The sequence below is a fragment of the Pteropus vampyrus genome, unplaced genomic scaffold, assembly GCF_000151845.1.
Source record: "Pteropus vampyrus isolate Shadow unplaced genomic scaffold, Pvam_2.0 Scaffold393, whole genome shotgun sequence".
Classification (NCBI taxonomy): domain Eukaryota; kingdom Metazoa; phylum Chordata; class Mammalia; order Chiroptera; family Pteropodidae; genus Pteropus; species Pteropus vampyrus.
Window position 1 is genome coordinate 465781 of NW_011889174.1, and position 24515 is coordinate 490295.

Below are 24515 nucleotides of genomic sequence, written 5' to 3' on the forward strand. Positions count from 1 at the left end.
TAAGCCAGTTTGAAAATATTCTGGAACTTCTGGTTTCTTTTCCGTGCTTTTTACACAACTATATAAATGTGGACCTGTTCTGAAAGTCAGCTTAAAACACACATTTTAAGGTATTTGCAGTACTTTTTTTTTTCTTTTTGCATTTTATTTGGCTGGGCAGTTGTTTAAAATGTGGTATAACCAGACTGCACCTATTTATATTGGTTATTTCAAAATAGATGCCCATGAAACACGGCTTTTATATACTTTAGCTGGTAAGCCAGTTCAGAGAAAAAAAATGGTTAGGGTAAATTATAAGAACAATTACTAGATGAATGATCTAGTACAGATTAAATTAAAAGAAAGAAGACAGGAAAAAGAAACTTAGTTTATATCTTACATAAGTTGCATTTTAATTGTCTGATCAAACCAATAATGATATAAATATCATTTCAGAAGAATAGAAAATGAAATTTAACATTATAAAATAACATTGAGTATTTAAATCACAAATCAGAATGTGTAACAGTATTAAATACTTAGATATGTCAGTCACTGCAATATTTATTCAATGAACCGAGCTTCTGGGATTTCATTTCTATTTACTATCTGGTGAATAAAAATGTGTTAAGTTCGTATTGCCTATGACCTTTTAACAAAAATTTCATTCCTCAGTCATATTCTACATTGGTGGTGAGAGTCTGATGCCAAGAGTTTGCTTGTCATCTGAATTCCTTTCAATGCAAGCCTTCAGCTGGATTACACCATTTTAGATGACAGCACATGAGGTGACAGAATTAGCTGAAGAATTTTCTATGCCCAGTGGCTTCATTCTTTAAAGAATCATTCAAGAACCATTAGAAAACAATTAGAGCAAGAAAAATTCTGTGTATTTTGGACATTTGTGCTCCAAGATTGATAGTGACTAACAGGGTATCTAAATCAATGTATCTATAAAGTCTCATTGAGTGGCACAAACTCTTTACTGAATCGGCAACTCTGTCTCCAGAATCCTGTGTATAGTCACAGAAGTTATAGCAAGAGTTGTCTTCATTGGAGGATTTGACTAAATTTATCTAAGGCAATACATCTGTATGTTAGGTCCTTAACCAAGGCTCTCAGATTCTCTGGTCTATGAACTTGAGGAAATGTATGCAATCATATGTGTATGTACACACGAGCGCGCATATTTGTTTAAAGAGATGGCTCATAGTTTTCTCATATTCTCGTAGAAGCTGTGGCCCTCAAATGTTTGGAACCTTAGTTTTTGCAGCAGAAGGATTGACTAGGGAACTGCCATTCAGTTCTTAGAACTCTGCTGCTGTCCATACATGCGCAGATGCACACCTGAGGGCAGGACAAAGACTGTGCTCGAACACAACCATGTCCAGACTTTGTTTATTAGTCTGACCACATGAAGTGGCACCTTGATGCTCTCACAAAGCAAACTTCCCTTGGCTGACTAATATGATTAAGCACACAATAAAATGGAGGAGCTCAGAGCTAAAACTGAGTTCTAACCCATGTCATCTGGCCTCAGAGATTAAATGAGTGTAACCATTCACATTTTCTTTCTTTGGAACGTGTCTCTATATAAACACACTTAGATTTTTCTCTTTTTTTGCTTTTGAGATATTCAAACAGAAAAGGTCTGAGAATAATAAGATGAAAGTCTACGTACCCATCACCTATTTTGCTATATTTCCTTTAGAGTTAGGCCTTTAAAAAAATTAAACATTCAGATACAATTCAAACCTGTCCCTTCAATCCCATTTCCCTCCTTCTTCCTCTGGATTTAAAAGCTATCCTTATATCTATAAATTCTAAACATTAAAAAATACATATATTTATACCACATATGTATGCCAGTCTAAGCAATATATAAGTATTGGTTTCCATGTTTTAAAATATTATATAGTTTTTCTCATACTATAGGAATGTTTTTGCATCTCATTTTTGGCTCAACGTTAGGTTTGAGATTTATTAACTCATGTAGCTCTGATTCAGTCCTTTCAACTATTGGATGATATTTTATTGTATGATGACATTGCCAGTTATTTACTCATTATTCTCTTCATGGATATATAATTTTTCTATTATCTATGATGTTGCAGTGGATATTCTAATTATATCTCATGCACCCATCGCATGACGCCCCATGACAGCTTCCTTGGTCTCTGTGGCAGGAAGCAATACTCTCTTGTTGTGCACAGTGCTGCTGTTCTTCCAAGGTCAAAGTCTCATCCTCATCCATTTCGGTATCCATGGTGCCCGGCATTATGCTTCAGTACATAATGAGTCCACTATAAATATTTACTAGATTTAATTGCCACTGGTTTCTCTGTATAGTAGTTGTTGGTGTACCTGTCTCAACTTTCTTACAAGATTGCTTATGTTCCCCGAGAGTGGATCTTGTTATGTACATGTTCTCATCCATCAAGCTGTCATGCACAAGTTCTTTATACTTAGTAGGTCTTCAATATTTACTGAATGACTGAACAAATGAAATAAAAGGGGAAATGTTAATTTCATTAAGCATGAGATATATTAACTGCAGTCAACATTACATTTAAATTTTCTATCATGGCACTTGTCTATTTACATCAAAAGACTTTCTGCCAAAGCTGGTTTATTAGTGCTTATTGTTGATACTAAGACCCAAAAAAGGAAGTTATTCCCATAGGAATTGAGAAATAAGGGAACTCTGTGATGGTAGAATATATAATAGTCTTTTACTCCCTCTCTTTTAATTGCAAAGAGAAGAGCCCCTTGCCTTATGCAGATGAAGGTTTATGCACATGGGTCGACAGCTGTCAGAAACCCGTGGAGCTTGGAGAACAAGCCAATCTTTGTCTCAGGGCTAAATGGTCTTTCTCTCTCTCATCTATGGTATCTCTGCTTTCCTCTGGCTCTGATCTACTCTCCTCTGTCTCCTGACTAGGTTCCTCTGTTTCACTCGTTGTTTTGCTCCCTCATAATTCCACTTTGTACTCTCCCACACTGGCCATGACCTGAACTCCAACAGATGGCATCTTTTCAATTTCAATTCTACTTGATAGCTGATTTACCATGTTTATGTTTTCATCCTATGTTTCCATAAGTCATCTGCCAACAGGGCAAGAACACATGACAGAAAACAGTTTTCTGGCCTAGGCCAGATAGTAAACATTTTCAGTTTTAGGGGCCATAAGGTCACTGTTGTGGCTACTCGACTCTGGTATTACAGTGTGAAAACAGTCATGTACAATACATAAATGGATGTATGACAGTATTCCAATAAAACTTTATTTATAAAAACAGATAACAGGCTAGATGTGGCCTGTGGCCTAGGCAATGGTGATCTCTGAAGAGAGTGTAAATGGGAAGCATCAACTGACAGCCCTTTCAGAATAGAAGTAGTCAATGGACCCAGATCTATAAGATATGACCAGAATCTGATTGTTCTGTGCTTATTATTTACCAAGGTACCTTCTGATGATGGTTTGATTTTGCACATGGCAGGTTTTACATACAGGAAGAGAATTAAATATGAGGATTCTAACTCATTAGAGTTTTATAGGTCTAGTAAACAAGAAGAACCCCTTTAAATGTGACTAAAGTTTACAAAATAATGGTGACTCATATCTCAGTGCTTACAGACATGGCTAGATGGTAATTTGTAAATGGAACAATGCATCTAGGCTGTACACTTGCCTGTGGGCAGCAATAATATCCTATAGTGTATACTCATGGAACAAATGACACTAAGAGAATATGAACTTGAGCCCAGCTAGTTACCAGCCAAAAGGCATCCTCGATAACTCAAGAAAGTCTTGACCAGTGGAGCACACTCACTATTCACAGGTTCTGATTCAAAAAGGTCCCATTAGTTTTACTGAAGGTATCTATGTATAAATGCAACTATGAACTATGCAGATCAATAGATATCCATACGCTTCTTCCTAAAATCCTTGTGGTTTTGCAGATATAGGATCAGTAATAACTACAATCTGTTCTGCTTGTGGATAACTCTCATATTTGGTAAGAAAAATAAATGTTTGAGAATTCTTACTAATTTTATTTTTAGAGGTCCATACATTTACAAAGTTTATTCTTAAAATAAACTCAGCATTTGTTGCTAACATTATTCTTTACAAGCCTGTGCATTTTTTTTTTCAAATGAAGGAGTGTTTTCACACATTTTGATTATATATGTGTATATGCATATAAACATATTTAAAAGACAGTATTCTCAATGTTTTAGAAGAGATACAGTGATGGATGGAATACTGCTGGTAGAAATCCAATTATACAGAAATTTGAACTATTTTAGGTAACAAACTAACAAGGGACATAGAGTGACAATTCATGGGAGATCATTAATACTAATGAATCCCAGCTATAATTAGATGTGGGCATCTTTTTCTTTACCCAGTGTCAGCTTAGCTTCAGCTTGCTTTTAACCAAGGTTACAGTACATCACAGGAAGTACTGGGGGGAAACTGGAAATTTCTAGATTAATTAGGAAGAAAGCCTTTACAGGGAGGTTACTTTCTATTCAGGCTTTTCATGGGTGGTAAAAGGAAAGATCACTATGACATATGCAAAGAATGAAACATTAGACAAAATTAAAGCGTTTCCCGCTTTTCTAAAGCTACAAGTTACGATTGGCAAGATTTCAAAATTATCCAAGAAACCAAGCCTACGAGCTGAGGAAAAGCCAGAAATGGGTGCTCTTGAGTTCCAGATGTTCCGGGTAAGATGGGTCTCAAGAATTCTGACTGAGCTCAGCATGAAGCCAGTGGGGACCAAACCTGGGGACCTGCCACCTCTCCTGCCACCAAGATGGGAGGTGAGAAGAGATCAGAACCTGAAATTCTACCTGAAGGGAATTTCTACACATATGCCATATTTCGACTTGAGAATTGTCATTATATCATTAATACTATTTGTTTCCTACTTATTAGACAACCTGTGGTAAGAATTTAAGCAAGAATATTTGCAAGACTTAAAGTGCCCTGAATTCCAGGCCTTCCCAGGGTACTGAGAGACAGGAAATATTCTTTAACACACATTACCCAGAAAACTCACATTCTGAGCATTTGTAAAACATCCTTCATTTGCAAAAGTATTTTGACCAACTTTATAAGAGCTGATTCAGTGGGAATTCACAATGATAAATAAAACCTTATCCCTAGAGCTCCTGAGAAAATGCGCATGACCTATTGAGAGAATGGAGATGGCAGTGGTGGTAGAGGACGAGGAGAGAGGACAGAGAAGGTAGATGTCCACAGCAAAAAAAAAAAAGAAAATAAAGTCACATAGGACAAAGAGAGGTACAATAAAAGGTGCATCTTGTCTCACTTCTGCCCTAGAGACCTATTCTCCAAAGATCATTTCCATCATGCAATTTCTTTCAGATACTTTCCATTTGTGTACATTCATATATGGGTGTGTATATGTGTGCATATACATATATTGCTGATCGTCATTATTTGCAGATTCCATATTTACAAATTTGCTTACTCTTAAAATGTATTTGGAACCCCCAAATCAATGCTTGCTGGGCATTCATGGTCATTTGTGGACATACAAAGGGCAGCCAAAAATCTGAGTCTCCTGACGCCCACCTTCCCAGCTGATATTGAATAAAGTGATTCCCTGCCTTCTTGTTTCTGCTCTCATATGTAAATAAGTGTCCTTTTCAAGGTCTATTTAATGCCATGTTTTTCACATTTTTTCTTCCCTCCCTCTCTCTCTCTCCCTCCCTCTCTCCCTCTCTCCTTCTGTCTCTCTTTCTCTCTCTCTCTCTCTCTCTCTTTCTCTCTCTCTTTCTTTCTTTCTTTGTGATTTCACTATTTAAAATGGTCCCCACTGTAATGCTGAAGTGCTGTCTCAAGGGCAAGAAGGCTATGATGTGCCTTCTAGAGAAAATACATGTAAGGTAAAAGCTTCATTCAGATATGAGTTATAGTGCTACTGGCTATGAGTTCAATGTTAATTAATCATATATTAAACAATGTATCTTTAAACAGAAACACATAAAACAAGGTTATGTGTTGAATAGATGATGAAAATGTGACCAAAGGTTCCAAGGTGCTTAACCCTATATTTCTGCTAAGAGCAATGATTCAGTATTTGCTAATTCAGTGGTACAGCGACTTTATAAACCATAACTATCGTGAATAATGATAATCTACTGTGTATTTCTTATTTACAAAAGGAGATACTTGTGTATACTATACACACTATTTTATATCTTGATTTTTTTCACCTAATAATTCATTTTAGAAACCATGCTATGCTATATCATTCATGTTTACTTCCTTAATTTCAAAGAATTCAGTTTTCCCTTGGACAATTTTGCCACCATTGATGTAACTAATTACTAATGATAGAATTTTATGTTGTTTCTGTATTTTTTTTAATGACAAAACAATGCTTCAGGGAACATTCTTATGCTTACATATCTACAAACAACACAGATTTCTGAATGAAAGAAAATTCTGGCCTTTGTATCAAATATGTAACCTCTGAGGCTATCTTTAGAAGCCATTGTAAAATTTAATAGATTGATATTACTACATGGGGTATGGCTGAAAAGTGGCTTCCACACTGAGGATGTTTAACAAATGCCACATAATCAGAATTTCTTTGATATAGTAAGGTCAGGGTTTAATGACTTCAGAGTCCCTTTATTTGAAAGCCAGTGTAAGTGCTCTGCATCTGTATACAAATCTGCTCCATGATGAAGAGAGGCCTTAAAGTGCTCTTTGCCTTATGGCACCAATTCGCTCCTCTTCTCTAAGGAAAAATAGCAATAGCCATGTGCCAAAGAGGATCAAGCCTCTCCTTTACCTGTGCTCTGCCCCCAAAACCCTGCTTGGCTGAGTTTGGGTAGTGAATGAAGTAGGCTTGAACCAGGACCATCAGTGAGGGGGTTATGATGACCAAGAAAAAATATTGTAGATATTCATAACTCATGAGAATAACTTAGGGCTTAAAGAATTGTTCATAAGAATCAAAGAGAGCCCTTCATTTCTCCAAGTCACTTCTCTGCCTCAAAATTTTCCTAGCAAAAATGAAGATGCCTGAAGAAGCATACATAGTACACATCGACCTCTCACTCTATGTATATGACTCATGCAAAAAAATGGCCACTAATAGGCCAACAGTCTTAAACAACTGCCCAAATTCTTTTCTCCTCATAATTCATAAATGAAACCATTAATTTTCTAATGATAATATTAACCATAAAAGCTTATTTTATGTAGATGAAGAATTATCAGGAGAGTGGAAACCAAGTTTAAGTAAATTTTAACCATTCACATTTTAAAAATACATATATTGTGCTTGCAAAGCTGCAGATGTCTCTCACCTCTCATGAAGTAGGGAAAGGAGTTTCAGAAGTTAGGGTCGTCTTAGCCTGCTGTTCCCACCTATGTCTCATGGTCATGGCCCAGGCTCTCTTGGGCATATAGGCTGGATGTTAGGCCTGTTTAACATGGCACATTTAAATACAGATGTTTGATCTCATTTGAATTTCTGGATGAACACATCTGATTTTTCCTAATGAATTTACCAAGTATAATGAGAGAGACAGACAGACAGACGGACAGAGATAGACAGAGAGAGACAGAGAGAAAGAGACAGAGAGACAGAGAGACAGAGAAAGAATGAGAGAGAGAAAGGAGAAGAGGATGCCTTAGAAATCCTCATATAACATTTATATGTACTCTTGCCCACTCCCACTCGAATTCTGGAGATATTTCTCATAAAATTTTCATATCTAGAAAGAAATCACAATGCTGTAACTCAAGGTATAAGTATTAATTTGTTTTTTTTCTTGATCTATCCATTTATTGGAAACTTTAAAGAGCAAGTCAACATATTTTTTAACCCCACAGAGACACTTTCCTCAGGATTTGACTTCTTTAGAAGAAAGAAAAGTCATAGAAATTAATATCTTTTGCTGGCTTTTAGGAATTTGTAAGAGAGAGAAATATTTTCTCTGTCAATATACAAAGTGAAAAAATACTAAAATGTTTTTTAGTAGAATATTCTTCATACAACAGTTGAACTAACAACAGTATTTGAAATGAATGTACCTATTCATCTTTTAAAAATCATAAGGAAAGGTTAGGGCAGATTACAAGACTTAAAACTGAAGCAATTTCTATAAAGGCAATAGGAAGGCATGGCCACCAGTACTGTCTCTTACAGTGAGTGTTTGATTCAGAGGAAGTTATTTAATATTTTTGCTGTCTCAGTTTTCCAATCTTTAAAGGACAGTGTTAGAAGAGGTGAGCAAAGGTCCTTTGAGTTCTATAATCCTATTATTTAAATGTGGCAAACCATTAGTCCTTGGCAATTTTTTTTTTTCAAATTTAAGCTTTACCCACATACTCAAAAATTAAGAGATTATAAAATATTTCCTGATTTCTGAGAAAAATCTTTTGGTTCAAGCTCAGAGAGCTTATATAGACAACAGGAAATTTCTGACCATATAATCTTGGTACTAAACAGAATGCTGTTGTAAAATAAATAATATATTATGTTAACTGATGTATTCACTCATTTATTCATTAAAAACATGTTTCTACAAGTGTCTATCATTGCAAAACTATATTTGGTTAGGGACTATAAAAACTATTTTTTTTTTTTGTGCCGGCAATAAAATAAAGAGCTTTCACGCTTGCAAATTTCCACATTTATCAGATAATTGGTGCTTAGGGATGTTAGTGGTTTGTCCAAGGTCACACATGTTTAGTGTGTGGGACCTCTAGAATCTAGAGCATTTCTCATTCCCTTTACGTTGGACACAGAGTTGCCAGCTCTGGGTTATGGCTCCATCTACTTTTTGAATCTCCCCTGCATACCACTGTTAGATTCTCAGAATCACACTCACTGAGTCTTCCACCTGGTCATACCAAACTCCATTAGAGCCTTTGCTGTTGTCAAAAAAACATGTTATCCACTTCCTGCTGCTACTTTATCACACCTCAAAGCCACCATCCAAAACTTTTATTTACCACAAATCCCTATCTCTCTTCTTCCAGGATCTTGTTTCTCTCAACTACTTTAATCTTTCCCCTTCTAGGAGGCCCTTTCCCTAGCCTTTTATATTTGTACAGACTTCCAGCTGCTTGGAGAAATAAAGAAAGATTTAGTTTGACTCTGCTGCTCCCTAATCTACCATTTTCCCTCTCTCTTCACCCATTTAATTGTCAGTTATGCAGCCTAATCTGTCTCCTCCTTTTCCCCTCTAAGCACTGTTGGTGCCTTATCTCAAATTCTTCAGAAGTGCTTTGCACTTATCCACATCTCTCTTGGGGACTGCAAGATTACTTTCAAACCAGATTTCCCTGCTTTCACAGGAGGCTCTGAATACCACTCTTTCTCCTAGAGTTCCCATTCCAGTGACGCCTTCCTTACGGGACACTCCTCACCCTGTTAGGTGCCTTTCGAGATGCTGATTGCTGTGCTAGGACACTGCCTAGTTGGTGGGTTATTTTGGCCCTTTTTCCAGGACATGATTTTCTTATTCCTATGCTATTAGATGTCCTCCTAGCAGATGGTGCTGCAGATGCTGTCCACTCCTAGATCATTGTGTTTTCTTTTAGGTTCTGGCCCCTCCTCTTTTAACCTATATCATTGCCTCTTTTCACATTTACATTTTCATTTCTCTTTTTTATAATACTCTCACTCCAGTGTAATCCTTCTTTGGGATTGGGTCCTCCTGTGGATGCTGGATTGCCCTACCTTTTCTCTTCTCTCACAAAGCCCTTTCTCCCCAAATGCCACTATTCCCTAAACCTCTTTTTCTACATTCTTCTCCCAACACCTTTATTATTTCTTCATCCATCACCTCCACATTGGTAAGTAAAGACCCTCTGTCTTTCCCAAAGCCCAAACAGGTTACACATCCACACGTGCACCCCATCTCTTCCTGAAACAGCATTAAGCAACTTCTGCTTGGTCACAGTTACATTTGCTTGAAACCTTGAAAGCTTTGATTCTTTGATCTCTTTTGCCTACCAGATGCTAATCAAGACTAAGAAATCCAATTCTCCCTTTGAATTCTCTCTTCTTTTCCCTTCACATCCCCCGAGCTAAAACTCTGGGCCAGGCCCTCGTTGTCTATGTTGCTACACCATGTCCAGACACTTATTCTGGAGTAACCGCTAACTTTACATGTTGCTCTTAAAGCACATATTTATACACACACACACACACACACACACACACACACACACACACACACACTAGATTTCTTATGAATAGATCATTTAAATATAATATGTGCTTTGGAAATCTATATTAAGATTGCAATGTGGAAAGGGACTTTGGACCAACAACAAACCAAAAGAAAAAAAAAAGCAAGTAATTGCCTTTTACCTTTTTTGGAGGAAAAAGGAAGATCTTTCATTGATGATAACTATGAATTATGGTATCTACCCTCGGATTAGAGGAATATTCTGTTTTCTCCAGTATAATCTTATAGTTCCTTGACTATTCTTGTTTAAGGTTGTCTAGGCTACCTCATGTTAGTGCCATCAATAAACTTATTTTTATTATTCATTTCCTGCCTCGAAGCCTGGAATAAAACTCCATATCCATGAACTCTGGAAAACAGCTAAACCATATCATTATGTTTATCCCTTGGTGGATCTGAATTTAAAGAAACTTATCTTGCTTTTTTTCTGGGGTGAAAAAAAACTTGAATGCCAATTTGAATGTTCAAGCTTGGTAAATATGTTGCCCCTAAACAAAATGATTGTCATTTTTTCTAGTTGTCAAGGACTGCATGAGTAAGAACAGATGCCCCTTGGGTTCAGGATCCTATCTTGAAGGTTATAAATGGGTTCCCTCAAAGTCATTTATATTGCCATTTAACTTCTCCATTTGATAGAGCAAAACAAAATGACTATAGGATTTTATTATCTGGTATGGTAAATTTAAAACCAATTTAACTTCACTTTGTAATTCCCTAACCAGACTGCTTATCTACTAGAGAAATATATTTGAAGGATTAGGCTGTAGTCTCAAGGAGATGGATCAAGAACACCTCAAGGATCACGATGAACAAACATTCTTACACTTACTGACCTGACCTTCACTCTGAAGCGGCACTCTCTAGTTGAAGAAATGAGAAAGCCTGGAGAAAGTCAGTCAAAATCAAATGGGAAGTAGTGTTTCCAAAGTGTTCCAAGAACGTGGTACGTGGTGGGCACTCAAATATTGAATACATGAAAGAAAAAGAGAAAGAAAGCTAGAAAGAAAGCATATTATACCCATGAAAGCCTGGGTATAATATTTTCCTTCCCTGTATTGGAATTAAAAAGTTAACAATATGAGAAACTTAGAGTGCACACTGAAAATGAATAGGCATTTCATTTGATTAAAAAAAAAACACACACTTTTAGTTCACATTATTGTTCGTAATCCATTTTAAGCAGAAAAAAAATAACATCTCCAAAGTATTATGAAGAAACATTAGTTTCTTTTCTATTTTTAAAAATACTTTGGAACAAATTAAACATACTCAGAATGTTTTATTAACTAGAACATTTAGTTTAACTAGTTTAATTACTACTCTTTGGAAATTACTATGATCAGGGGGAACTCCTGCGTTTGGTCTTTGTGTGGGAATGCCGTGAGCAGAACGCCCACCTGCACAGACAGCTGAATACTCAGCTCCAAAGTTTCCCAAGGGGTCAAGGGAACTGGCAATCAGCAGTGCTCTACATGGTGATCCTGCTTTACCTCGTAAGTCCCTTCAATAGGAGCAATAGCTAAATGCTGCTGGAGAAGGGCCAACCTTTGCTTTTATCCTGTCAGTTCAGAGAGATGGTTTTTGTAGCTCAGTAAATAGTAAACTAATATCCTTCTGCAGTGAAAATTCCTGAAGAGAACAGGCTGCGTTTCATTTCTGTTCAGCCCTGTAGTTCCTACTCAGGGCCTTAGACATAGCGTGAGGTCAGGTTACTAAACAAACATTGAAGAATTATGTCCTAATTTCACAAATCAAAAAGCCGAGAAATGTTTCCAATGTCTCAAAACACAGGGAGCAGGATCTAAATTTTCAAAACCAATCCGTCTTAGATTCATTCAAGTGTGAGAGAAACAGGTTTAGAGAAATGGGAGCCCTAAACTTGATTCCCATTCTATAAAAGGTTATAGAAATAGCTTTCATGAGATCTATGCTTTGGAAAAATTTCCAGCTATGAAAAAATGCAGGTAGTTTTCTGTCTCACATGCTATACTATGACAACTTGCATTTTGAGACCATGCTTTAATCTCTCTGTTAAACAGAAAAACTACAGTTCTCTGCTGACAAATTATAGATTATTTCTTGGCTCACTGAGTAAAGAAACTCCTAATGATTATAACAGTCTATGTGATAAATATTTTTAAGTTAACTGCTATTTAACTATGTTACAAACATATTTGGACTTCTGTAATGTGCCTTTTTTAAAATAATAATTCCATCTAGAATAAAAATAATTTCTAATTTATTTCTCAACTATATGTAGTAGTCAATTTCCAAAAAATGGAAAGAACGATCTTTTAAAAATTATTCACTGAATATTTGAGTACTCCCAGATTTCAGGAATAATAGATATCAGAAAGCCTCAGAAAAATTTTAAGGCTTCGCTCCCTTATTTTCTAAGAAATCTGAGCGCAACTAAAACTCCAAGAAAAGTAGGGTTCTCTAAACCTCACATCTTTCTCAAGAGCCCTCTGTTAATTACTGCAGTGTGATATGTAAAATAGGTAGCCCAGTCTACACCTGCAGTGCACTTACGGAGCTCGTAAGCAATTATGGGGTCAATGCGTCTCTTGATTAAGAGCAGACAACTTTAAGAGGAAGAGAAATCAAATTATATATGGTAAAATAAATGAAGAGAAACACCTTTCCAGAAAGACAGATGCACAGAGAAGAAAAGAAAAAACAATAAGCTAAGAGTAATTTAATTCGGGGGAAGGAAAACAATGGGACAAATGGGAGAGAGAAAGCAAGAAATGTCCAGGAAAAAATGTATATGCGGGAGGGGAGAGAAAGAAGCATGAAGGATAAACAGAATGTATTTATATTAGTGTGAAGGAAACAAGAACATTTTATTTATTAGTTTAAAGAAAGAAAATCTTATAAAATCAGTTTGGAGCAAATAGTTCTACATTCAGCCATTATGAAACAAATGAAGCAATTGCTGTTATTTTTTAATGAGTCATAGGTATTCTGCAATGAAAGTATAAATTAGAAATTTAATGTTCATAGAAAATGGTATTAAGAAGTTATACCAATTTAGACCCTCAAAACAAGTTGCTCCATAATTTCAACTAGGCAACTTAAGGAAATTCCTGTTTGGAAAAAAAAAAAAGAGTTATGACATTCAAATAGTCCCTCTGGTAGCAATAAACTAGGTGAAGTTTGATTAAAAATAAAGGATGAAAATCTGGGCTTGATGCCATAAAAGATATAAAAGAAGAGGGTACTTCAGTTTCTTTAAACACAATTTTTTTGCAAAGGATTAGATATACAAGACAACGCAAGAATGTAATTAAGGGCTAAAATACATGGTCCAAATAACAAAAGTTATGGTAAGTAAATAAAAGTAAGGAAATAAGCCAGAGCTGCCAGGAAAAACTTTATAGAAAAATTAGATCTCAAGCTGGTTAGAATTTGAAGACAAACATTCCTAATATTATCAAGTTATACATAACTCTCTGATACAAGGTTATAAAGGATTTTAACTATCGTTCATTTTTTTCAACAAATATTTATTGTGTATATCCAGCAGATCCTCGAATAACACTGTTTTGTTCAATATAGATTCTCAGTCAAGGTCACTGTCTATGTGAAGTTTGCACACTCTCCCCACGTCTGTGTGGTTTTTCTCCGGGATACCAGTTTCCCCCTATATCTCAAAGATCTGCACATGAGGTGAACTGGCAAGTCTAAATTGTCTCAGTCTGAATGAGTTCTGGGTGCGTATGAGTGGCCCTGTGATGGAAGGGCATCCTTGCACCCTGAGCTGCCAGGATGGGGTCTGGCTATCTGAGACCTGGACAAGGAATAAGTGGGTTGAAAATAATTACCTTTCTTGTTTTTATTAATCTTTCTTAAATTTATGTATAGCTCACATTTATTTCAATGGTTAATATTAGAAGTGTTTCAGGTCTTTATTTAGGAGTTTGGTGATGTTTCAATGACCAGAAATATGCCAATTTAACTTTTATTTATATCAATTATTATGGTAAAATTAGTTTCATTATACATTGTTTTGCTTAAAGTTGCAGTTTCCAAGAACCTATCATAAACATTAAGTGAGGACTTACTATATACTATGTTGCTAAGAGCAGTTTTTGTAATTATGCCATCCATCTGATAGGAGGGCCCCTGGGTGCACAGGTACCATCCACAATCAAGAAATAGTGGCTAAGAACAAGAAATAGTGGCTTGGCCAATCTGCCTTGGTTCAAAGCCTTATTCTGCCATTAACTCAGTGGTTAATATTGGACAGGTTATTGAACCTCCCGCTACCTCAGAATTCCAGTCTGTTAAAAGGAGATGATAAGACTAATAGTAGTACCTCTTAGGGCTATTCTGAGGATAAAAAGCATTAATGTGTATAAAGCATTGAGAACAATGTTCATCACATAATAATTGCAATGACTGTTGTTGGTGATAAAAAATTTTCTTTCCCACTCTCTGTATTTCATAGTTGATTATTTTTGAAACTCTGGATATCCTTGGTTTCCATGACTCCCTGACCATCTTTTTGTCTAGTGATTCCTTGCATCTTGCCGTCTATTTCGTTTTATTCACCTTTTCTTCTGCTTACTCCTTACATATTAGTTTTCTCCAGGTTTACATCCTTGAGCCTACTGCCCTCTCTCTTTACATGCTCTCCTCATGGATTTATCTCTTGTCTGTACTTTCAGGTATTTCAAAGTTTCATCTACAGCTGCTGGACATACATAGTTGGAAGTCTCACAGGCACTCAAAGCTCAGCATCTCCAAAGCCTCTCAACCTGTTATTCCACCTGTATTCTTGATCTCAGTTAATGGCCCCATTATCTAGCCAACCACCCAAACCAGAAGTCGAGAAATAACAAATCTGTTCCTCTTCCTCATCTCCCACATTCACTTATTTATTAATACATTTTGATTCTATCGTCACATTTTTTTCTTCATCTTCACTACCATAGCCCCAGTCTAAGTCCTAATTATATCTTGCTTAAGTTGGAACAAGAGTTTCAAAGTGGATCTCCTACCTCCAGTTTGTCCCCTCCAAGCCATTATTCAAAGCATAGATGACAAAGTGATCAATCTAAAATGGAAATTCAATGACGTTTTTACGTGCCTAAACCCCACCTACCTCAAGGACTGCCTGTCACCCACAGGATAAAATCCTAACCTTTAACATAGCAATACAGCCTTTTATCACATTATCTCCATTTTTCTCTCCATTTTTAATAACAGCCACCATGCTAAGTATAATTATATACACACATATATAATATTGTAATACCTTGATTTAATATTATTATTTTTATTTTACAGATTAAATAGATGATATTGGAAGCAACGTGTTCATAGTCATCAACTCAGTAAAGGTAAACTTGATAATTAAATTCAAATCTAATCATATTCCCTAGTGGAATTTCCTTGAAGTCAAGATCTACATCATTCCCTCTTTTGAATGTACATTAACTGCTACACATTTGGCTGCTAATTAAATATTTAACTCAATTGTCTGTTTAAAAAAAGAAAATTTATGACATGATTATTATAAAAGGTCATCTTGCCACTGACTGAAGAAGAAATAGAGATTCTAGAATTATCTCTCAGGAACTATAAATGGACATAACATACACTATGATTATGCTTATAAAAGATGTATCTCTTCATATATATTTAACTTTAAATATCTTTTAAATTATGATATAATCTCCATATTATCAAGAGTAACTTTAAGATTCCTTTTACTTTTAAATTGCATTTTATTCAAATATCTGATTTACTTTCAGAGAAACAAAAATAAGGTAAATGTAAATATTTGCACTAACAAGTTCTCTACTAAAGGATACAGTGTATGTATATGTTGTGTGTGTATTTGTGTGCATATGGAATATATGTGTGCATATATATAATACACATCTACATTTATATGTACGTAAAAGATATATGAAAAAAGTTCAAACTATTTTTAAGTTTAGAAATAGATGGCCACTAACATTTAACTTATTTTTGGACAAACTGATAACAAAGGATTGAAAGATCACCTGAAACTCTGAGACCCATCAAAGAATTTCAATAATTATGAAAAAATGCAGTTGTGCGGCCAATCTATCTTCTGAGTTGCAACCAAATAAACTTCGACAGAATACTTATAAATGGTTGAAGAAAAAGGAAATTAAAATGGAAACATCTACAAATCATTAAACGTAACTATGAGCTATGGCTGTTCAACAATTGGACTTTAAGTAGTTTCACACCCACTGGGTTAGGATAAAACATGCTCTGCTGGCATTTTCATCTGCCAAAATAGCCATTTGTAATTAAAAATTAAAATCGAAACCACTTTTTGCTGCTGGCTATCTTCCTTGTTTAGTGTTTCTTATATCAAGACTTCCTTTTATTTTGAAATATTCTTTTTTTAATGTTTTGTTTCTCTTAGGCCATAATAGTCCCAATACTAATATTTTAACACTTTCATCATTTTTAACTGTAATATGACCCTCAAATACTATAGTATTTTTTAAATTCTGAAAACAGATTGATTTGAAAAATATAGAGAGTATTTTCTGTTACTATATTAGCAGGCTATAAAGTAGTATAGCTTGTATAAGGCATCTTTACATTAAAGAAAATCAGTGATTTTTAAGGAATACAAGAGAAAAATAAAATGTAAAAATTAATTTCTATAGACACAGACTTAATTCAAAATAGAATATATATGTAAATAATAAAGTCATTCATCAGGTCTAATTGAATCTTGACACAAGGATTGGCCCATAGAGTAAAATTCCATCTTCTACCAGGAAACCAGTAGTATATTTTGAAGATCTGGAGTATCAGTAAGTGAATCAGTCTGGGTCATCTACATGGCTTTGGGTGCTGGTGCTATAGCAGAGAACAAGATGGAGAAAGACCCTGCCTTTAAGGAATGGAGTAGAGATAGGCAATGAACAGCTTTCTCTTCCAAGCAGAGGAGTGATCATTCTATTTAACTCTTCAGAAGTACCACTTTGGCTACTATGTGACATATAGATCTCACCAGAAGTTAAGAGTAAAGTTAAACTGGCTAATTAGGAGGTGGCCCTGAAGCTAAGAGATAAGAAAGGAAAATGATAAAAAGATTGGCTCACTTCTTATAACAAATATTCCTTCTCTTTATGATAATATTTTAGTATCCTCCTATAGTATCCTCCATCATCTTGGTTGTATCACAGACTCTGTTGTGCCCATTTCACAGATAAAGATTTGGAGACCCAAAGGGGTGAAATGACTTCTTCCAAGCTAATTAGTAGAAAAATTGGGAGCAAAGAAATTGGTCTCCTACTTCTAGCCTCATTTCATTCTTCTCTTAAATGAATCATCAGTATCTTCCAAGAAAATCAAAATTACTTGGTAATTGATTCAGCACTGGTTCACTGTAATACTTCTCTATAGAAGACTTCCAAGGAAAAATATGTACTTTCTCATGAAGCAAACATTTATTGAGGGTGTACTGGGTACAAGGTATCTTGCTAGGTGCTTGGGATTCAGAGGTAAATAGGCGATTTTCTGTGTGGGTTGCTCACCTTTCTGTGGGAGACACAGACCATGTAGCACACAATAACAACACAGTGGAGCAAGCGCCATTATAATGACATTCTTAGAGTGCCATGGAACCTGAGACCGGACTACCTAAATCACTCTAGCAGTGGGGAGATGTGCCCAAGAGGAAGTGATCCTTAAATTGTGTTTTCAAGAAACCGTAGGAACTGGACAGCCAGCGTGAAAGAAGTGGGAAGAGTCCAAGAGAACAGCATGAGCAAAGGCACTGCAGAGAGACACAGGATGGTAAAGCTGGGGCGTAGGGTGTAAATTAGAGATGAGACAAGAAAGGTGGACAGAGGCCATGTCATGAAGAGTCTTGTGAGCTGTTCCAGGGAATGTGGAGTTAAACTACTGGCTCTACTTTCTGACCTCTTAACATCCTCAATCTACTTACATCACATTTGTGACCCTCACCATTACACTGATGTTGCTGTAGCAAAGGCCATCAGTGACCTCCTTCATGACCAATCCAATAAAATCTTACTTGCCTTCTCTAGACATTTCTACAGTACTGGAAACAGAAGACTACAAACTTCTTCTTTTGCTTTTGTGAAAATAAGGTCTCTTGGATTTTTCCTTGGCCTTCAGGTCACTTTGTCATATTTTCTGAGACTCTTACTCTTCCATTCACTATTTGATGTTGTTATTTCCCAGACTCTGTCCTCTACCATCTCCTCATCTTACTCTGCATCTCTGGGCTATCTCATTTAATCTATTCATTGCTTTAATTCTCATGAAGTTGTTAGAAGCTTCCAAATATAAATATCTAATCTAGACATCTAGATTAAGCTCTAGACTTGTAAATGCATTCATTCATTCAAAAATATTTTATTGAATGCTCTCTACATGCCGGAAATGGTTCTGGTTGAAAGAGACCGAGTGTACCTGGTTCATGATTGTTTTTATCACTTACAATCTCCATCTAAATGTCTTACAAACATTTGAAGCCCAACAAGTCCAAATCTGAACTCATTATATTGCCCTGCAAATGTGCCCCTCACTCTTTGTCCCATATATTAGTGGTTGGGGGTACTTCCATTCTCCATATCATCCAAGTCAGAATCATCCATCTTACACTACACATCATACTGGTGAAAATAATCTGCCCAGTCTACCTACTTATCATTTCCCTACTTAAACTACTCCTTCTTGTCCCCATGGTTACTAAGTTCCTTAGGTAAGCATCTCTCATGGCCTTTCTAGAAAAGTCCATGACACATAATAGATAGTCAACAGACAATCATAGAATGAATTTATAAATAAAAGAATACAAGAATAAATGGAAAACTTGAACAATTGCTATCATCTTTTTACAGGCCATACATACTCCTTTCAATCTATTTACAGAGTCAATAAAGGACAAATCTTCCCCAAATTTGTATCTGATTACATCATTCCTTTGATGATAACCATTCAGTGACCACTATTGCCTACCCAATAAAGACTGGATTTCAGGGCCGGCATCTGAGGCCATCCAAGTACAGGTATGTATGTCTTTTGTTCTGCCCTCTTTTCATATGGCTGTCCTCACCCTGAAAATGTTTAACAGTACCTAGAATTACTATGTTGATTCATAATTCCACAGTTTTCTCTAACAGGATCACTCATTTTCCCCTGCTTTTCCCATCTGAAAATTAACTTACTCATTTGTCAAAACTCAGTTCATGCCTCACTTCCTCTTTGAAGCCTGTGCTGACCTTTCTTCCTTCTTCTCTACTTCCTTCTCTTTTCCCATGAGACTTTGTATTTACCTCTGTAATAGCACCAATAACATCGTTTGACATTTGATCACAAGCTTGTAGTCATTCCATTGTGAAGTCTTTTCCCTCCTTGAGACTGGACACCACTGACTTGTTAATGGGGAATTAGCACATAATAGACACTCAAATGTTTGCAGATGGATAAATGAATGAATGAATGAGTAGATGGTAAAGTATCATGGAAAGATCTTAATCAAGGGGATGATATGAAAAGGTTTACATTTTAGGGAGAGCACTGTGATGTCAAAACAGAGCTGTAAGGCTTAGAACAGAAGCGAGATGATTAAGTAGGAGAATATTGCACATAATCTAATGGAGAGACATTGAGAAACAGAGATAGTGGCAGTCACAAATGAGAAAAGAGAATAGATTTGAAAAATTATTTATAAAGTGAATTTAATGAACATTTGAATGGCCAGCAGGAGCAAGTATGAAAAAAATGAAAGCATCAAGGGTGACTTCCAGGTTCCTAGCTTGGGTGAATGGACTAGTTTTCCTAGTTTAAAATATCTATAAATTCCAATCCATGGCCTTACATCAGACAAAGATTCACTAGACAAAGTGATATGTTACATGTATCTGCCACACTGTTTCCCACACTAATCCCCAGAACCACATTTGCTGCAACAAAGCAAATTTATATATGGAACCGCATCATGTGTTCCTCAACCACCATTATTCTTCTAAACTTTTCCAAAAAAGAGGAGAAATTAAAAATAGACGAACAGCATTCAAAGAAATACGTCACCTCATATTTGAATAGCTTGTCTATGAACTGAAGAACAGTCGAAGAAAGGAAACAGAAAACCAGAAAACATAGCTGTCTGGCAAATCTAAAAGAACTGTAAGGGAACAAACACGGCTAATTTCCACTAATTTATAAAGACTGGCAGAAGGTATTTGAGGTAGGTCATATATTGTTCTTGTCAGCCATCTCATCAGTAGGCTATGATACATACATTTGACACCACATTTTATACCATTAAAATACTGTTATAGTAATGATTCCTGCATATTTAACAAAAATTTTTCTTTACTTGAAACATAACTTTACACATACTTTTCTTGCTTCTTGGCAGTGAAAACATGGGTCTACCAAGTAAATCCATCCCTGAAGTACCTCATTAATCACAGTGCACTTGTTCTTGGCAAGAACCTTAATGCGCTACAAAAACTGTTATTAAAGTAAGATTTGGGGATTCCCAGGCTGGCAGGGAATTAGTTAGTTACACCCCTCTAGAAATTGTTTTCTTATAATTCCCTTTATTATTAATGATCTCGTTAGACTCACAGCTCAAAATAACTTTATTAATTTAATGTGTAAAATCCAGCTATTCTAAAGCTCACTTAAAATCATAAATAGCAATTGCCAAAGTGGCCTGTCCCCGAGGGTTGGCTATAGTTGCACGATCCTCCAAGAAAATGATACTATTCATTCTCTCTTTGTGTTAATGTGGACCTAGAACCCCTATCCAATTGCTCAAACATTACAATGTCAGACTCTAGAAATATATAACACAAAACTTCACATTAACATATTATATTGAAAAGTACATAATTAATTTCATATCTACCACTAAAGACATTGATAGACTGATTAAGACTGGTGAATTATCCAAACTTGAACACTTGAAAAAATCATTTGTCAATATTTAGAAATTCTGTAAGGCCATAGAAACCCATTAAACACAAACATATTGGGGGAAAAATGTTGCATTACAAGAACCCTCATTCAAGTTCAAGGGAAACACATAGGACATATAAAATATGAGCACCGGCCAAGTTTGTCTCTAACCCTCTCTGAATATACAATGCATAATTTATCAAAAAATTAGATGCCATAAATGGCATCATACTGTAAATTCAAAGCTATGAGTTTTTCGAACATACTCTTGTAAAATAATATCATTTTTTTTACAAGCATGTATTTGCTGCCAAAGTGAGCACAGATCATTATTGCTAAATGTTTTAGTAGATCTTGGCAAATCAAAATAATTTATTAGGCTCATTAGGTAAGAGGATTAATTATATATTAACTCAGAAGGGATGAACAGGAAAAGTATCAGTAGTGTTTCACTATGACTATCATTACAGTAACACATCTAAATCAATGTGAATCTTACATAAGTAAATAATAAAGTTATACCTTTTGATGTAATAATAATGCAACACAACTTTCTCCCTGTGTACATTGTGAGATGGAAAGTTGGCTGGAATAGTCTACCTAATGCTACATGTTCACATCAATCTGGGACTGTAAAATTTTCCAGACACCAGAGCCCCACAGATTGTAGACTCCACCAATTTCCTGACTCCTACGTGGTCAAATTCCAGGTTCACCTATTTACAAAACCAGCCCCTTCTCTGTTATTTCAAAAAATGGTTCTGGTGTTGTCAATCTTCCATCCTAGGTAAGAGCTACGTTTGAATGGCACACCTCATTTCTAAAAGAAACCTAGTTCATGTGTCAACACCAATTTACTGGGAAATAAGGAAAGTATCAGTGACTGTAACTTTCTCTACTGGTTTCCTAAGGCGTCTTTATGTTTCTTTTGAATATAAGAAGGCCGAAAAAAAAAAAAAAGAAAAAAGAACTAAAGAGAGAAAAACGACAAAGAAGAAGAAAAAATAAAGAATTAGAGAGGGCATAATGGCATAAAAACTACCTTAAAATGTCGAGATAAACCTAACTCTAACAGGAGGCTGAATGAATGGACGTTGTGGGAAAAACAGTAGTAAACTCTAAAGCCACTGAAAGGTTTTAAATGCCTAAGGGAAAAATAAACATTTGCTTCTAATCATTTTCTCATTAAGCATTCTCTGCTAGATGGCGAAGGCTTACTTAACACACATGCTAGCGCGCGCGCGCGCGCACACACACACACACACACACACACACACACACACACACACACACACACACACATCCTTTGACTCAGCGCCACAAATGCCTACTTAACCCACTGTCTGATTCCTATCCTGGACGGCCCACTTGCGCATCTGCTATTGCACTCTGGCCGGGGCTTATGCGCCCCAGACTCCCCACTGCGCGGGAGCATCACCTCTCCCGGCCCTGCTCTAGACCTTGGCCATCTCTGTGGCAGGAAGGGCTACATGCACTGACAGATTTTCCGTTAATGGTGGCTGAGGTGGTGGCGAGGCGTGTTTCCGGGCGCACTTAAAAGCTGCTCTCCCCAACAAGCAGCAGCTCCCCCAGCTCCGCCCCCAAGACTGAGGACCCAGCCCTCTGTTTTTCCTCTCTCCACCCGGACCTACCCCACCATCACCTCCTAACCTCTCCAGTAAACTCTCACAAGCCTCATACCAGCGCACGTCCTCCCTTTGCATTTCCCAGCTCCCGGGCGCCCCGCTTGGTTGAAGTTTATGTATCTCGGAACCTAATCGCTCCCAATTATCCGCGCAGCTTAGGTCTCAACTCTGCCTGCCTGGCTCCCGCCTTTGGTGCCTAATGCTGCCGGACAGCTCTCTGGGTGTTCTCGGAGAGAAGGTTCAGTCTGTAGAGGTGGGAGAGGTGGGGCTGAGAGTGGTGGAAGGCTCTGTGAGGAAGATCATAAACACGTGCAAAGAAATAAAAGCCACCACGTGTGCGCGCGAGTGTGTGTATGTGTGTGTGTGCACGCGCGCGCGCCGAGCCAGGGCGTGGGCGCAGAGCGCGTCCCAGGGGGCCAGGCACATCAGCCCCCGAAGCGGGCGTGGCGGGGGGCGCGTGGGGGCGCGGGTACTCACACGAACGCGTGGTATATGAACGCCCAGCCGCGGGGTCTCTCCAGCACGTTGTACAGGTAGTTCTGCACCCTCCGGTACTTGACGTTGCGCCGGCAGCTCTGGCTACTGGTGTACGAGAGCGGTTTCCCCAGCAGGCTCATCCGGGCCCCCTGCTTGCCCCGGCGGCTCTCCCTCAGGCCGCCGCTGCCGCCGCCGCCGCCGAGCGCGGCCGCGCGGGTGCCCAACAGTAGCAGGCCGTCGCCCCTGGCGGCCGCCGAGTTCAGCAGCACCCTGCCCCGGCCCGACTCCACATCCTTCATGCCGCTGCCCAGGCGCCCCCCGCCCGCCGCCGACGCCGCCGCTCCGCTCTTCACCCAGAGCCCGGCGGCGCCGCCCTCCTCTCCTCCCGCGTGGTGGCGGGGCATGGCATCACCACGGGCACCGCGAGGGGGGCGCCAGTGCCTGCGGCGGGGGCAGCGGCCTCATGCGCGCTGGCGGGTTTCAAGTAGGAAGCCGCGGTGGACCCCGCGCCCGCCCGCCCGCGACCTCGGAGTCGGGGGCGGGGACGCAAGCAGCTAGCAAACTGCCGGGGCTTCAAGGCTGGGGCGAACGGGGGTGTGCGGAGGAGGCAGAGGAGTCCTAATTTCTAGCAGCCGTTAGCTTCGAATTTGAAATCTGGACCTGTTTGGGGCGTCACTTTGAGAGGGTTTCTCTCGCTTCCTCTGATTCCCGTGGCTACCGCTCCCTCCTTCCGAAGTGCCCCCAGGGCTGGAACAGGGAGTGCGGGCCGCTCCGAGGCGCGCTCCCACGCGCGCACCCCCAGCCCCAGGCTTCCCCTTTCTTCTCTCCCTTCACTCTCCACGCCCAGGCTGCGTCGGCCCCCCTCCCCGGGAGAGACAGGACTCGGAAGCCCCTCTCCGAGTTTGGTTTGGTTCTCTCTGGCGCTTTGGAGCTGTCCGGAGGGTTAAGTCTGCCTCGTGCCCTGAAAAGAAACTGGAGATGCAGGTCGCTGCTCTCTCCCGCGGCTACGCTGGCGCGCCAGGTCTTGCCATCCTTTCGCAAGGGGTGTGTGAGCGGGAACGGCCCTGCCCTGTCCTTCAGGTACCAACCAAATCCCAAGCCTGGGCGCGGGGTGGTGGTCCGGACAGTGGCTCTTGGGTCCCCGCACAGCTGTCGACTCCTTGGCAGTTCAGTGTGCAGACCCGCCGGACACGACTGCCAAGACAATGAGATGGGAA

General features: G+C 38.3%; 1 protein-coding gene across 2 annotated transcripts in view; it reads right to left on the reverse strand.

Moving 5' to 3' along the window:
- KCNQ5 (potassium voltage-gated channel subfamily Q member 5) overlaps window positions 1-23748 on the reverse strand; it is a 469107-nt gene extending 445359 nt beyond the window's left edge. The window contains exon 1 of one of the 2 annotated variants that reach the window (XM_011380375.2): window positions 23299-23748. In XM_011380375.2, the coding sequence (XP_011378677.1) occupies window positions 23299-23702 (404 nt within the window). In that variant the 5' untranslated portion in view covers window positions 23703-23748. The remainder of the gene's footprint in view (window positions 1-23298) is intronic. The other variant, XM_011380376.1, reaches the window with a different exon arrangement.
- Between the last annotated feature and the right edge of the window lie 767 nt (window positions 23749-24515).